Source organism: Lissotriton vulgaris, chromosome 7, assembly GCF_964263255.1.
Source record: "Lissotriton vulgaris chromosome 7, aLisVul1.2, whole genome shotgun sequence".
In the NCBI taxonomy this organism is placed as follows: domain Eukaryota; kingdom Metazoa; phylum Chordata; class Amphibia; order Caudata; family Salamandridae; genus Lissotriton; species Lissotriton vulgaris.
Genome location: NC_141695.1, coordinates 1,724,377,858 through 1,724,394,471, shown reverse-complemented (window position 1 = coordinate 1,724,394,471; position 16,614 = coordinate 1,724,377,858). Strand labels below are relative to the sequence as shown.

At 46.5% G+C, this 16,614-nt stretch overlaps 1 protein-coding gene across 1 annotated transcript in view; it reads left to right on the top strand.

Annotated features, from left to right (window-relative positions):
- The window catches only part of CLSTN3 (calsyntenin 3), a 108,922-nt gene that overhangs the window by 57,687 nt on the left and 34,621 nt on the right, over window positions 1-16,614 (top strand). Inside the window, exons 2-7 of the mRNA XM_086932954.1 lie at window positions 7,079-7,201; window positions 10,747-10,942; window positions 13,074-13,282; window positions 15,091-15,240; window positions 15,451-15,636; window positions 15,808-16,068. Coding sequence (XP_086789080.1) covers window positions 7,079-7,201; window positions 10,747-10,942; window positions 13,074-13,282; window positions 15,091-15,240; window positions 15,451-15,636; window positions 15,808-16,068 — 1,125 coding nt within the window. The remainder of the gene's footprint in view (window positions 1-7,078; window positions 7,202-10,746; window positions 10,943-13,073; window positions 13,283-15,090; window positions 15,241-15,450; window positions 15,637-15,807; window positions 16,069-16,614) is intronic.

Here is a 16,614-nt window from a genome sequence, read left to right as displayed (position 1 = left end):
CTCACTTCTTGGAAGGAACTGCATGTGTTTAATGGGACAGTACATGCACTTCAAAGCAGGTCTGCCCTACCTTTGAGGGGATCAGCGGCGCCCTCCCTCATCCATTAGTGCAGAGGAGCCCCGCCCCCCTGCTGCCAATAGAATAAAAGGGAAAAATAAAACAGTAATAAAATGAATTTCCATTTTATTTTTTACAGCTCCTTGCCCGAGCAGTGTTTGGGGGCGGGGCATTGCTGCTGACTGGCAGCAGGGGAGTGGTGCTCACTCCACCAGTTGACACTGCGCGTGTCTCTTTGGTTGGCTGTCTTCCGACGGCCAGCCTGACTTGCGCAGTGTAAACCTCTCCACCTAGCTGTCTTAGACAGCTGGGTGGAGAGCAGACACAGGCCCCCTGTGCCTGCTGGAGTGTTGAGGCAGCCCACTCCAGCCAATCCTAGCACTGCTCTCATGCTGCTCAGCATGAGAGCAGCATCAGGATTTGCAGAATGGGGTTGTCTGAGGCTCCACCAGGTGCCGCCATGCTGACACCATCAAAACAGAAAGAAGAAAAAGACAGAAGAGAGCAAAACACACATAAGTACATTTTCAATTATTTTTTAATCTTTTTGGACCCCACTAGAGAGGATTGTTCCATCTCTTTAATGGGGCTGTACTCAAATTTGAAGTCCGACAGCTATGCTCTTAGTGGGCATTATGAATAAGTAGCAAGCACCAAAGTGGCTGTCAAGAGGCATGAAACGGTCAGAAGGGTATGCTCAGCTTCAATTGTCTAAAATAGTTTTAGTTGATGTTTTGATCCTACGATGTAGTGGAGTCCTGGGACTTCATCAGGACAAGGTAGTCAGGCGACACATACTATAGCACCGAGCAACGCCGGGTCATTACGGAATTGAACAGACCAGGAATGCACACTTGTTGCAGAAAAATAACTTGCACTGCCTGCGGAATACCAGGCGAATGAGCAAGGCATATTAGGTAATAAATAAATAAATAAATACTTGACTCTCAATCTAGAGGCAAAGTTTAAATATGAAGACAAAATAACAACGGACCGTCATCCCTCTTTTCAAGAATTGTCTGGTGCACATCCAAGAGACATTTATCTAATCTATTGTGCCTCATACATTTGCCTGATACAAATCCCATTCACCATATATTCATCATCGACCACATTCACTAAACCGAAGGCAGTTACTTATCCAGTGGCTTCCTACGCCAGGTAATCCCCCTTCCCCTGCTCTCAAAGTAAGACTCCTAGGAGTCATGGTTGACTGAACACAAACCTACTCCTTAAGGTGCTTCTCAAATCCATGTCAATTTTGCACTTTCATCACAAAGTGTACCTTGTCTCTGACTAGTACTGTGACACCACAGTTATGGTATCACAATGAACAGAGGTCTCCAGAAGAGGTTACACCAGTTTCACCAGGTACAAACCCAACACCAAGGGTGGTCCTAGGTGCGGGCCTTCAAGCCTTAATTGACTGTGTCTAACACAGACATTAATTAGGAAGGGCATGAAATTCCGCTCCGCTCGCAGAGTTTGCAGTTTTTCCTACGCCACGCTCAACATAGCACGCGTAGTTCCGAAAAACTGCACCCCGCAAAGTGGAGCAGAGTTTTTTTCTCACTCGCGCTTGCCAACGTTAAGGTGGTGAACACCTACAAGGAAAATCTTACTCCCAACCACCTCCCAGCGAGTTTTCTCAACGCAGGCAGTCACAGATGGCTTTTGCCGCTCGCGTTGAGAAACCTTCCATTTGCCTTGAGAAAGCGTTCGCTCCTTGAGTAAAATATTTACTCACGTGACAGATAGGAGCAGTACCCTCTTGCACTGCACCTGGTGCTGTTCACGCTGATTTTCAAGCGCAGGACAAACACCCGGTGCTAAAAATCAACGTGAATGGGGCGACCTAACACACAAACTAACACACGTCCCAGGCTTGCGGAACTCCTGTAGAGCGGTGGAGTTTTATTATCACTTTGCTGATTTCCACCCAGGCCTAACGTTAATCTTGAATGTGGTTTGCATCACCCACAATGGCCCATGATCTGGGGACTGAGATACCTTTCTCAATTTTTCCACAACTGCAAGTCTACCCGCAACATGAGCCCAGCATCTGATAATAACCGTATCACGTCTGCTTCTTTCAGCTAAAAGGCTGAAGGTGGGGAAACTCTGGGATTGCGTGGTCTGAAAGCCTGGAACAGCCTGACGCTGACCCTTACAGGGGCGGCTCCTCCACGTAGGTAGAGGAGCGTCGCCCACCTGCTTTCTCGCAGTGCGAGAAGCAGAAACATAAAATGGTATTATGAATACCATTTTATGGTTATGAGTCTCACACTGCGAGAAAGCAGTTGGTTTGGTTGGGCTGTCCTGCTCCAGGCAGGGGAGGATTGCCCATCGTTGTGGGCGCTGATTTTTTGGTCGGCCCCAGGGCCGACTAAACCAGTCATACGCACTCTCCTGTTTTCTCCATGTAGGGTGCATGCAGCCTGTAAGGAGGAAATGGCCTCCCCATAGACGCCTGTGTGCTCGGTGTCCCAGCCAATCACAATGCAGTGTTATGATTGGCTTAGTTGAGGAGAGGGAGGCTGCCTGCTTCCTGTGAGGAGCAGAGAGAGGAGACAGGACGCGGGACCGGAGGCGAAGGTAAGTTTACATATTTTTTTTAATTATCCCCCTCCCCTCTCCGCGGGAACCCCTCCTGTGCGACCCCCCGCCTACCCCCCACCCACGAGTCATGCCGGCCACGACTGGAACCTTAGAAAAGAACAGAGGCATCTCACGTTCAGAAGTGGACTGAAGACGTTCCTGATCTTTGGAGCCTTCCCTGAGCTTTCTAACTGATTGATTACTAAGTAATCTTGATTGTAAATTGATCTTGTGGTGATCAATCACAACTAAACCACTTGGGGCCATCCTTCCTATTCAGGCGCTCTTACACGTGTGTCTGAGCCAACCTCACAGTCTATTGTGGTCTAGACAACCTCGGGCTCGCCCCCCCCCCCATCCTCCTGGCCAATTTCACACCCTTGTGTGGCCTATCAAGGAACACTACTGTTGCTAATGGAGACCTATAATGATCCCGCCCACCCCGTGTCCTGCGTGGCACGCTACCAAAACGGGGCATCTGGAGCATGCACTTATGTCTCAAACTTCTCTAGTGGCATCCATTTCTGTGACACTCACTCCGTATGGATGGTCTCCTGCTGCTGGGGAGGACCTTTAAGGAATGCGCTGTGCGGCGATAAGCAGCAACGCGGTTGTGTTGATGCCTGCTCATTCACCATCATGTATGGATCCAGGAATTTTACACATCCCCTGGTCCAACTACTGAGGGAAGGGATACAAGAAGGGCCGAAGGTCTCTTTACGCCTCCATCCAAGGGAAACTATCTTCCCACTGTGTTTTGTGGAGGTTTTTATTATTGTACATATTGGTTCTGACCCTGACAGTACTCCTAAACTCTTATAAAGAGGTGCATTCTACCCTCCCCTCTGGATAGTGGTATCCCAGGCATTTACAGGGAATTACCAGTGGTTAATTTGCAAAAGAATGAATGCCGGTGCTGGCGCTATTAAAGGTCAGCGCTCTGAAGACCATGGTTGCATAGTTGCAAACCACCTTATGCCTCTTTAATCCACCACCAGACACTCCCTTACGCTTTATCTCACTCCTGCAGGTTCCTGCTTTCTCACATTGTGGTGGTTTCTCCGTCTTTCTCTTCCTCCTTTCTATGTTTTTCTCTCTTTTGCTCTCGGGAAATGTCAAAAACAGAAAAAACAAGTGTCTGTCTCCATAAATGAGAGCTGATGGGCCCCACTGGCAACCCCTGGCTCAAATTAAGCACTGACAATGGACCCAGCGCTTAAGGGCATATTTACAATGAAGTGACTGAGTGCGGCTTTAGCATTCCTGGCTTAACAACGTGCTCAACCACTTCAGAAACGCAGGGCTGCACCATATTTACAACAATTTGCTGCAGCCCTGCGTTTCCTCCTGCACTGGCGCGAAACTTAGCAGCCAGCGCAGGAACCCTAACACCATAGTGCAAGGGTGTCTGCTTTGAGGGGAATATTGTTTATGTGCAGAAGGTCTCCTTTTGAAGGTCTCCCTTCCAGCACATAAACAATCTTTAAATTACATTTTGTAACGTGTATGTGTGCTGTTTAATGCAGCACACAGAGAAGTTGCGAAACGTCTTTTTTTGTGATTGTTTATGAGCAGAAGGCCCTCCTTCCAGCACATAAACAATCAATGGCAATTTGCTGATCCTACGTGTGCTGCACAATGCAGCACACATGGAAACAGAAAAAACCAGGAGACGTAACACATTTCTCCTTGTTTCACCTGTTTAAGACCAGGGTTTCCCTGCCTCCTATTCACGCCACCCTTGTAGATAGGGGGCAGCGTCAAAATCAATGGGTGCTGCGGTAGAACACTCACTGAAATCCCCCTTTGCCCTCTCCTTTCAAGCTGAGTACAGCATGAACAGGTGCCTTATTTACAAGGCATCGTTAAGCCACGTTAAGTGGTTTAACGCTGCCTTGTAAATAAGGCAAAGCCCCTGTCGCCACCACAACGTAATTGAAAGTGACATTGTGGTGGCGATAGGGGCTTGTAAAAATGCCCCTTAGATACATGCTGAGTACAGCATGAAAAGGCGCCTTATTTGCAAAGCATCGTTAAGCCACGTTAGTGGTTTAACACTGCCTTGTAAATAAGGCAAAGCCCTTGTCGCCACCACAAAGTAATTGAAAGTGACATTGTGGTGGCAATAGGGGCTTGTAAATCTGCCCCTTAGAGGCTAGGGGATATGCACTTTCATTTCTCTTGTCCTCAGAGTCTGGCTGTTCTCCTGTAAGTCTTTCCTTCTAGGGTTTCCTTGGATGCTGCTGCTGTGAATGGATCCCCCTTCTTTGCTTCCTCTTGAGAGGTCTCAGTGCAGCACTTAATAAAACAGTATAAGAGCTCTGGAGAGTCCACAGCCAGCAGGGGAGGGGTTTTAATTAAGAGAGATGTTCATCCTTGGGGTGGGGGGTAGGGGGTGTAGTTTAATTAATTTAATCTACAATATGTTGACCCACATGGGACATCTCATCCCTTTTAAAAGCTTGCACAGCCATCTCCCCTCTTTGTCTGGTGGTCTCCATGTGCTTATTACATCTCTCTTGAGATGGCTGCAGCTATCAGCCTTTATTAATATTTTACTTTATTGATGTGTGTGTGTCTGTGCTTTTGTGTATGTGTCTGCGTAGGGTGGAGGTTGGGTCTTTCTGTCTAGAACCCATCAGAAATTTACTACCCAGCTTTCAAACTGGTCTGCCTAGGGCTTAATAAAGAGAAGATTAATGAAGGGGCCGATTCACAGAACTAACTTAAGACAAAATCCTAAACTTACTACTTATGGTATTCACAGAAAGCATTTAGTAGTAGTAAAGTTCAGATTTTGTCTTAAGTTAGACTTAAGACAAACTTAAGACAGACTTAAGACAAAATCCTACCTTAAGTCTGTCTTAAGTCTGTCTTAAATTTGTCTTAAGTCAAACTTAAGACAAAATCCTAACTTTACTACTACTAAACACTTTCTGTGAATGCCAAAAGTAGTAAGTTTAGGATTTTGTCTTAAGTTAGTTCTGTGAATCGGGCCAGAAGTCTCTCCAAACCTTGGTCTGTATCTCCAAAGAAATGCATCTGATTTAAGCACATCTGAAAACATAAGTAAACCATATTTGATGAGGTATATTTTAAGTCTTGCCTTGGCTTGCAATACATTTGAGCCTAATTGTATCTATTTGAGCCTGTTGGTATTAGATGTTTGTGTTTTTCTGGCCAGTGCTTTGTATTGTTTTGGGTCAGTGTCTCACTACCAAGTGTTTGTTTGCTTCGAGCACTCAGGAAGAGTCAAACCAAGAAAGACAAGTAGACGCCATTCAAAAAGATTTTCTTTCATTGTCTCTCTTGTTCCTTTTCATCTCTGCCCGAGCATCTCCACTCGAGTGAATTCATTAAGATAGTTTGGGTTGGAGCAGCCACTTAGTTGGTTTCCTGAGCTTTTACACTCTTGCCTGCATCATTTTCCTCATTTTATTAACACCTTTCCCTATTATAGCCTTATAGCCTGCCGTAGAGGGCTATACCGGCTATTAAAGGCTCTCTCCAGCGTTAAAGGCTTCGAGGGCCTTTAACAAGGGAGAGGGACTTTAATAGCGGTATAGCCCATCTACGAAGGGCTATAAGGCTATTAGAACATTCTGTCACTAGAGGACAGAATGTTCTAACAAAAAAAAACAAAGCCTTTTGGAAGCGTGAGGGGATTGGAATCCCCTCAGGCTCCCTGAAGCCTTTGTTCACAGCCAGAGCCAGAGCTGTGAACAAAGAAGCATTGGAATGTTAGAGCTCCGGGCTTATACCAGCCATTATAAGCCCGGAGCACTCCATTGTTTTCAATGGAGCTCCTAACATTCCAATGTTCTAATAAGATATAGGAAAGGGCAGATTTGTAATAAACCTTGGCAAATTATTCCTACTTTTGTGGTATCCGAGTATAATAAATTATTTAATTCACACACCTGCCCTTGCATTATTGTGTCCCTTTGCTATTATCCTTGCATAGCCTGTTGAGATTTTTCCTACTTTTAAAGCAAAACCCTGTGTTCAGACATCTGAAGTACAGAGCCTTGGTGATTTAAACAGCTGTTATTCTCTCGTTGTGTTTCAAAAGTCTACATTGTTTCAGGGGGGGTTCAGGAAGTTAAAGTCAAGGACCTCTCTATGAGGGAAGGCCAAAACAACACAGCCTTCAGCCTTAGGTTACCATTTAATAAATGTACCACAGACTTGTTGATTACAGGCAGTAAAGTAATGCCTGTAGGCCTTTAGTCAAAGAACATGATACAGAGGTCACACCTCTGCCTGTGAGGGTCATTGGGTCAGTCAAGAAGTGCCCTTCATGGAAGGGGCAATGGCTGTTGCTGTAGCAGGATTTTGTCCACTGTGAGGCGGTTCTTTTTGTGGAGAAGGCATCTGCCTGATACTGACAAGCCAAGTCTTTCTTCCATTTATTTTGTGCAGCTAACAAACACAAGCCATGGATCGAGGCGGAGTACCAGGGCATCATCATGGAAAACGACAACACCGTGCTGCTGAACCCGCCGCTCTTCGCGCTCGACAAGGACGCGCCTGTGCACTACGCAGGTACTGTGCAGGCAAGGGGTCAGTGGGGTGGGGAAAGGGAGGCAAGATGGCCTACTTAGGGCCTAACGTCCAGTCTCAGGACTCTCACCTGCATGTCAAGGGCTAGAGGGAGCACTCAGGGACTGCCCCTCTGGAGTCCTTGTGTTATCTGCCCCTCTGGAGTCCCTGTGTTATCTGCCCCTCTGGAGTCCCTGTGTTATCGGCCCCTCTGGAGTCCCTGTGTTATCTGTCCCTCTGGAGTCCCTGTGTTATCGGCCCCTCTGGAGTCCCTGTGTTATCGGCCCCTCTGGAGTCCCTGTGTTATCTGCTCCTCTGGAGTCCCTGTGTTATCTGTCCCTCTGGAGTCCCTGTGTTATCTGTCCCTCTGGAGTCCCTGTGTTATCTGCCCCTCTGGAGTCCCTGTGTTATCTGTCCCTCTGGAGTCCCTGTGTTATCGGCCCCTCTGGAGTCCCTGTGTTATCTGTCCCTCTGGAGTCACTGTGTTATCTGCCCCTCTGGAGTCCCTGTGTTATCTGCCCCTCTAGAGTCCCTGTGTTATCTGCCCCTCTAGAGTCCCTGTGTTATCTGCCCCTCTAGAGTCCCTGTGTTATCTGCCACTCTGTATCTCAGGATAAGCTGTATAATGTGCAATGTGGGGAAAGGGGCACATTTCTGTGCTATGTGCACTCTGGGGTAAACAGGCCTTCAGGGTCTAATTCTCAGGAAGGACTGTACTATCTGTATGTCGAGGTGCAGGAGCAGCAGGTAGCTGCTGCAGGTCTGGGCCTCGGGAACTGCAGTGTGTCTCCTTGCATTAACAGCACGCACGCCTGCATTACACCCGCATCAACAGCAACGAAGTCTGCTGCGTCCACACCTAGTATCGCAGACCCCAATTCAGGGTAACAGAGGCATGGAAACCCAGACACTGGTTAGAGAAACTGACACTGGGACAAGGAAGCAAGAATAGTGGAATATAGACGCTTGGACCAAAATACCAGGGGCCAGATGTACAACATACTTTACCGAATGGGCCGTTTGCAAGTCGGTAACCTATTAGCGACTCGAAAAATAGGGTTTGCGAGTCGCAAATTGCGAATCACTAAAATCACAATTAGACTGAGAATGTGGACGATACAACTAGGGAACAGCGGCAAAGAAACAGGACAGTGGGGTAAGGAAAATGGGACACGAGAACAAGCAAATACTGCAACAGGGAAACATGGGTAGCAGAGGAGGATGATAAAGACACTAGGGTGCCCAATGACTGGAACAGGGAAAATAGGATAGAACTAGACTTACAGAGACAAGAACATACCAGATGGGGAGACCTGAGAAAGAAAGACACTGGGGCAGAGAGATGTTGGACAGGCAGAGGTTTGGACGATGAGGTATTGGGCCTGGAAGAATCTGGGATGTGGAGCTATGGTCCCAGGTTGATTAGGGCAATGAACCACTGGCAGAAACTACCAAGATGAATGTTAATTAGCTGCAGGTGCTTCAGAGCACATCAATATACTTTGGATGCTCATAGGGAGCTGCATCGGTTGCCTCTCACAGCTCGTATTTGGTTTAATGCGCTCTCTCTCACATGTAAAGCGCTTTATGGCAATGCCTCAGAATATCTGAACATGGTGATGAGGAGTCGCAGATATGCTGACGAGGAGACGAAGATTTAGTGATGCGGAGTCGCTGATATGCTGACGAGGAGATGCAGATTTAGTGATGCGGAGTCGCTGATATGCTGACGAGGAGACGAAGATTTAGTGATGCGGAGTCGCTGATATGCTGACGAGGAGATGCAGATTTAGTGATGCGGAGTCGCTGATATGCTGACGAGGAGACGAAGATTTAGTGATGCGGAGTCGCTGATATGCTGACGAGGAGATGCAGATTTAGTGATGCGGAGTCGCTGATATGCTGACGAGGAGACAAAGATATGGTGATGAGGAGAGACAGGTAAAATGACGAGGAAAGACAGGTATGGTGACGAGTAGAGACAGGTATGAGGACAAAGGGAGACACATATGGTGACGAGGAGACATGGATATGGTGACGAGAAGACACAGATATGGTGACGAGAAGACACAGATATGGTGACGAGAAGACACAGATATGGTGACGAGAAGACACAGATATGGTGACGAGAAGACACAGATATGGTGACGAGAAGACACAGATGTGGTGATGAGGAGACACAGATATGGTGACGAGGAGAGACAGATGTGGTGATGAGGAGACACGGATATGGTTACGAGGAGACACGGATATGGTGACGAGGAGACACAGATGTGGTGATGAGGAGTCACTGTTACGATGATGAAGAGACACATCTGAAGGTTTGACAGACACATACACAGTGACATACTTATTTGGAGGCACAGATATAGGAATGCAGAAAGATGCAGGTAGAGTGCAGCACAGATACAGTCGATGGGAGGCAATGTGATCAGGAAGACAGTGGGAACTGAAGGCACTGGGATACTGAAATACAGAAATTGATAGACTCTGGGATAGAGAAACAGACCAACATGATAGATAGACATGGTACCTTTAGACATTGAAACTTGGAGGTACCTGAAATTCTGCGACTTGGAGACAACAGGAGTGGAATATAGCTGGATTTGGACACGCTGGGACCAGTAGATACCAGGGAATGGAGACACCTGAAGAGAGATATACAGACTCTGGGAGGAAGAGACACAGGTATTGAGGACACCGCACAGAACCATAACAATCGAAAAAAGACACCAACAGAGACACTGGGAATGAAAGACTAAAACAAAATCCAGGGATGAAACAACAAAACTTAAACACAGACAATGTGAAGGGAAGACACAAACACAGACACAGGGATGGCAAAACATAAACACAGAGACTAAGAAAGTAAGACAAAGAGAGACACAGAGAGCGAAATAACACTGAAGCAGACCATGGGAATGTAAGACAAACACAGATAATGGAAACAACAGATACAAAGAGAAGTGCAACATAGACAAACACCTGCAAAGGAAATAACATGCATAACATACATAAAAAGAGAAACAAATGGCAGACACAAAAGCATATGGAATGACTGACACAGAGACGGGAGGTGGCACCTCACTGATCACAATGTGGTCTGCAGGATACCCTTGACTCATGCGTAAATGCCAACTTTGTTACCAGTCCAAACCAATGGCAGCATGTGCCCTACACAAATGCCAAGTACCACAATATAAGATAACATGAAATAGAGCTGTTGAAATATGTATTTGCTTTATAGAAATCTGCAAGCCAGGACTTTAGGACACCCTCTGCACTGTGCCATCTGGATTGTCGCCCCAAGACATCTTTGTTGGCATGCCACGCTTTCTTGTCTCAGGGTCTGCAGGGGCACTGTCCATCAGTGATCCAGTTGGAAGCTAAGGAAACTTTAGGTTTCATTTTTAAAATGGCGTCTCAGATCATTCACAATGCAATAGGTTTTTCAAAATGGAGTCAGACAGGAGTCCTTTCTGTTTCAGGGAACCATCAAGGTAAAAGTGTTGGTCACTTTTTATATCTTTTCCCCTCTTCCACACTAGGAGAGATCTGCGGGTTCCGGGTGCACGGACAGGGGGTGCCCTTCGAGGCGGTGATCCTGGATAAGTCAACGGGCGAGGGCCTTATTCGTGCCAAGGAACCAGTGGACTGCGAAGTACAGAAGGAACACACCTTCACCATTCAGGCCTACGACTGCGGCGAGAGCCCCGACGGAGCCAATTCCAAGAAATCCCACAAGTAAGGAATAGGTGGGAAAAGAACAAAATGTCTTACACGTCCACACATGTCACATAAGTCTGCCAAGAAGCCAGGCAGAAAAAAACCTGCTCTCTGCACCCTTCTTGGCTCTGAAAGACATCAAGACCCATCATAGAAATCCCTGAGTTTAAGCAAAAGTGCTCTTAATACATAATCCATCTACAAAGTACACTTCAATGGGTTTAAATAGAAGGAAAAGCTGTTATTCCCAAGTCTAATGAAACACAATCTAGACAATTGTTCAAAAGAAGCATATTTAGTATTAATCTGTGAAGCTAGGCAGTCACACAACAATGAACATTGTACGCAAAATCTACATAACAATATAGGTGTAGAGGGGCAGGTCACTACTTTACTTATAGGGTGAACGTGTGTGTGATGGGAATAACACTTAGCTTGCTTGGGGCACTCAGGCAGATAAAGTCCTATTTCTTGTATAGCTGTTGACAGATTCAACCAAACCTAAGGTGCAGGGCAGCACCATGCCTTTGGGGGTAGAGCAGAGGTGTCAGTCGCTCCCCCTGGACGGGCTCTTCCTCTCTGAGGGGCCAGGTGCACTCTCTGTACTAGAACTGCCCCCCTGGAGTCTACTCACTCCTCAGGAAGCTGAACAATTCCCACCCAAGTTGGGAGTTAAAGACTGAATGGGCAGTGTTGTCTTCTACACCTGAGGTATAGCCGCCATCTTGGATGTTAGATTGCTCCAAGGGGAAGGGCTAATCTTGTGATACGCAGCACCACAAGCCTCCATCTTGGCTCTTTGCTCTCAGCCTATAGCGAAGGGCTTACTGGCGTAGCGCAGCCACCATGCCTTCAAGGGGAGGGTACAGACACAGACCCTTGTGCACATTATCCTTTATAAAAGCATTAAACAGATGCATCCCGAATTTAAGGTTAGTGGGGTTTGGGCATACAGATCATACCAGGTAGAAGTTTAAGAGATACCCCCTACTGCAGACCATATTAAATGGTAGCATTGCTCCTGTGTTTCTAGGTTTGTCATTTCACTAGATCCCAACAGCGCGCTTCAGTGGTATGTTTAAACTACATTCATACTTGCAGCCCAAGGTTTTGGAAATTCTCACGTGCTAATCCTTGTTCACGACACTAGGTGCAGACAAGCCACTCCATGGCATACACACCAAGATGTGGAAACACACCGTGACTGCACCATTGAGATTCCGCCCAGTATCTCAACTCCCAATTACCAACCATTTCAAGTTACCGGGCTCAAAATGGAAAATTATATGCTGGATCGGGATTTACCGGGAGCATTTGTACATGTTTCCCTGATTCTGGGCTTGTTTCCTCCTACATTTTAGGTAGAAGGACAAGGATGGGGTGGTGTCCCCTTCTGGGACACTGCCCCACCTGACTAAGAATGGGGCCAGTTCCAGATTACCAAATAGGCAAAGTGGACACCAGCCTAATGGCCCCACTCCTTTTAGGGGCCCCTCGACAACTGATCAAAATAATATTGATTTGATCTTGAGAGAAAATTACAATCGAGCTTTCTTGAAATATTGTTTTCCAAAAGATAGAAAAAAATTAATCAACTCAAAGAAATTAAAACTTTACATTAAAGACTCTATAGAGAAAATATTATATTAATGTAATGTACCCATAAACAACTTAAAGTACATAAACCAGAGGCATCAGAATCACAGAACAGTTTGTCCCTAAAAGGCTCATCTTCTGGCAGCTGGCAGTTTGTAAAAGAATCTGGTGCATTGGATATAAGGAGATAATTTGCAAGGGGGGGCCCTGAAATTTCAACTGCCTAGGGGCCTTCACAGGGTTTGATCGGGCATTGAATGGGGCCCTCCAATCATAGCTCCATCACGCCTCATGTTTTGGCCTTAGGTGACTCCCTTCCTCTTCTAATTCCTCAGTTTATCTTTGATTCTACCACTGACTCTCTGTTTGTCTTTTGATGTTCACCCTCTATGTTGTTGAGCCTCATTGTAATCGCGACTCTACCACCTATTGGTCATGTAACCTCAGGTGTTTCCGTTTACTCCCTTGTGCCTCACCTGGCCTCTATCCTATCACAGATGTCCTGCACCTTTGTGAGCACCTGCCCTTACGTGATTCTCTTTGCCTCCTACAGAGCCACCGTCCATGTACGAGTGAACGACGTGAATGAGTTTGCGCCGGTGTTTGTGGAGAAGTCCTACCATGTGGCGGTGACAGAGGGGAAACTGTACGGACGGGTCCTGAAGGTGAAAGCCATCGACGGGGACTGCTCGCCCCAGTACAGCCAGATCTGCTACTATGAAATCCTGACCCCCAATGTGCCCTTCGACATTGACAATGACGGTAAGTCCTTCTCCAGCATCCTTCTGCAGTGGACCCACCTGGAAAACAACACACAGCGCCCAGTGTCCTCCCCCATAGGACAACTGTACTACTGAATATTAATGCCCAGAATATCAGGGTACAAGAATATTGAGGACAGAATATCGAAAGATAGCTGCATACAGGGAAGTATCGGTTTACAATTCGTAACTCCACACCCACATTTCTGGAAGATATATGCACCACGTAGGTACATATATTTGTGGTTAGGTATGGAAAATTCAGATTTCTTTCCCTGCTGATATTTCTTTTTTCGATATTTTGACGTGAATATAGTGTTTCACATTGATATTCTGGGGTTGATATTTAGAGATCACCCCCCCCCCCCCATAAAACACCATACCTATCTCTAGAGACACCCATACAATAAGGTGAAGGGCACTTGTGAACACTCTTTCAACACCACACATCCGACAGGCCTACCACAGGTATACTATGCAACCCTCTGCCCCGACTCATAGACACCACGCAACCAGTGTGATCTTATACTAAATATCACAAGTTCCTCTAACACTCCCCTACAGATGAACGCCACACATGTATTGCAAACATCCCTTTGTCTCCATATATGGTATGCTGCATGCCTCCTAGAATGGCCCACACAGGCCTCTCTTTGATTGCACTGTAATGTGTTGTAGCATTTCTAAAGTACTTTCCTACCCCTTGACAAGGCCACAGATCTCTTTCTGGTGGTCCATCAGAGAGGATGTTTGTTGAGGTGTTGAAAAGTCATGACCTTTAGTCTTAGAGTCAGTTTAGTTGGTTTAGTAGAATTCAAGATAGCAGTTGATTCTTATTCTCTTTGAGAGCATACTCCAGAGCTTTCATATCTTCAAGGAGGAGGAGTTCCCACCAATAAAGGAATTGTGGTGGGGGCCTATTCAGGAGAGAAAAAGCCCAACCACTGGAGATGCCCCCATACCAAGCCACTGGTATGTGTAGTCCGCCCAAGGAGTGACAGAACTCTAACCTCTGTGGGCACCGGTAAGACATCTGTAGCACTATCAAGAGTCCACCCAAGTAGTGACAACAATTCCAACCTCTGGAGGCACTACTAAGCCACCAGTAAAATCATGTAAGATGAAAACCACATCAAAGGTTCGTCATTGCGGGGTCAGCTATGAAACTCAGTGTAAATAGAAATAGCCATCTATGGAATCCCTAAAGTGATATCAAGCTACCTCCTTGGTCAGATTACAGACACCTGCAGGAGGAAAGTGTTAGGTTAAGAAAAAGGGAGGCTAGGATAAAGAGATCAAATGAAATTGCTCGGGCAGAAGGCAAAAAGGGCAAGGGGTCTGGCACTAGGCTCTGGCAGGTCCAAACAGGGAAGACACCACAGGAGGATACCCTTCTTAGATGCCCAGGCTGGATACCAATCAAGATGAGATTAAAGAAGGAGATCTAATGGAAGGAACCAAGGGGTCAAGACACTGCAGCTCACTTCATTTCTTGTTTATTGTGTCCTCTTGGTCCTTTCTTCTCTTTTGCCCTGCATTTATTCTTTCTTGAATGTATTTAATTTTGTCTCTTATTTTTATCCTAATTTATCTGAATTAATAGTTTTCTCCTTTCATTTTATATCATATCTTGCTAAATATTGGAGAAATATGAGTCTTTCTTAGAAGATTGTCTATCTAATTTGTGATACTTTCTCTCTCGCTTGTTCTTCCTCCCATGTTTGTACGTGCATTTTTCTAGCTTCTAACACTTATTCTCCCTGTTCTCTGCGCTCTCTGTTTTTCCTTGTCACCTTTTGCCATCTCCAGGGAACATTAAGAACACACAGAAGCTGGATTACAGAGGTGAAGCCCTGTACAAGTTCACTGTGACGGCCTATGACTGTGGCAAAAAACGCGCCTCGGATGATGCAGAAGTGGAAGTACAGGTGAAACCAACCTGCAAACCCTCTTGGCAAGGTAAGGGACAGCTATATTCTTCTTAAATGTTCTTGACTTTCCAGATAATGGGAATCCCCTGATTTATGATTGGAGTTCAGAAATAATTTACTTATCTTTTTGTTTAGCAGTGGGAGGCAGAAACGCCATCTGTCATTGCAGGTCGAATTCTCAACCTTCAATTAAACCTAATGGTGGTGTTTTGTCTTGCTTCCTTATCCACCTGGCTAGGCTGGAATAAGCGTATTGAGTACGCCCCTGGTTCAGGAAGCATGCCTCTGTTTCCCGGCATACGCCTTGAGACCTGCGAAGAGCCACTCTGGAACATTCAGGCCACGGTGGAGCTGCAGACCAATCATGTGGCCAAGGGCTGCGACCGAGACAACTACTCTGAGAGATCTCTCCGCAAGCTGTGTGGTAGGTTGAGTGTGTTGGGGTTAGGTGGGGCTTGTTCTCTTATTCTCTGTGTTTGTTTGTATTCTCTCTCCTCTATACCGCTATCCTCAGCATGACTGCTTATTCTCTCCCCTCCTCCCACTGTACCCTCACCGCCTCCTCTTCATCATGTCTCATCCTTTTCCTCCCCAGGGGCTTCCAATAGAGAAGTTGACCTCCTCCCCACTACAGGCCCACACTACAACTGGACGTCTGGCCTGTCGGTCCACTACAGTCAGGACAGCAGCGTGATCTACTGGTTCAACGGGACCCAGTCCACGCTGGTGCCCCCGGGGGTGGTGCAGGAGGGTCTCAGCGACCACTTCACACTGTCCCTGTGGATGAAGCACGCTGTCAGCCCCATCAAGCCGAAGAAGGAAGAGGAGACCATCATCTGCAATACCATTAAAAACGGTGAGCCGGGCCGGATGCTTCTGACTGTAGAACGCATGTGTCCCAGGGACATAGCTCCTTGAGTGTAGAATGCATGTGTCCCAAGGACATGGCTGCCTGAGTGTAGAACGCATGTGTCCCAGGGACATAGCTCCTTGAGTGTAGAATGCATGTGTCCCAGGGACATAGCTGCCTGAGTGTAGAACGCATGTGTCCTAGGGATATAGCTGCCTGAGTGTAGAACGCATGTGTCCCAGGGACATAGCTCCTTGAGTGTAGAACGCATGTGTCCCAGGGACATAGCTCCTTGAGTGTAGAATGCATGTGTCCCGCGGATATAGCTGCTTGAGTAAGCTATATACTTGTTTGGATTTACCTATATATGTTTGATGTTGATGCTTGGATAGACATATTTGCATTTATTATGCATCCATATGTGTATATTCTCTTCCTAAAAATCAAGAAAGCAATCTTCAAAGTGTGATCACCTAATAACCCAAGTACACACCCAACCTTACTCCGTCACTGCCTTTTGTACATAATGTGACCAAGATGTTAGGGGGGGGT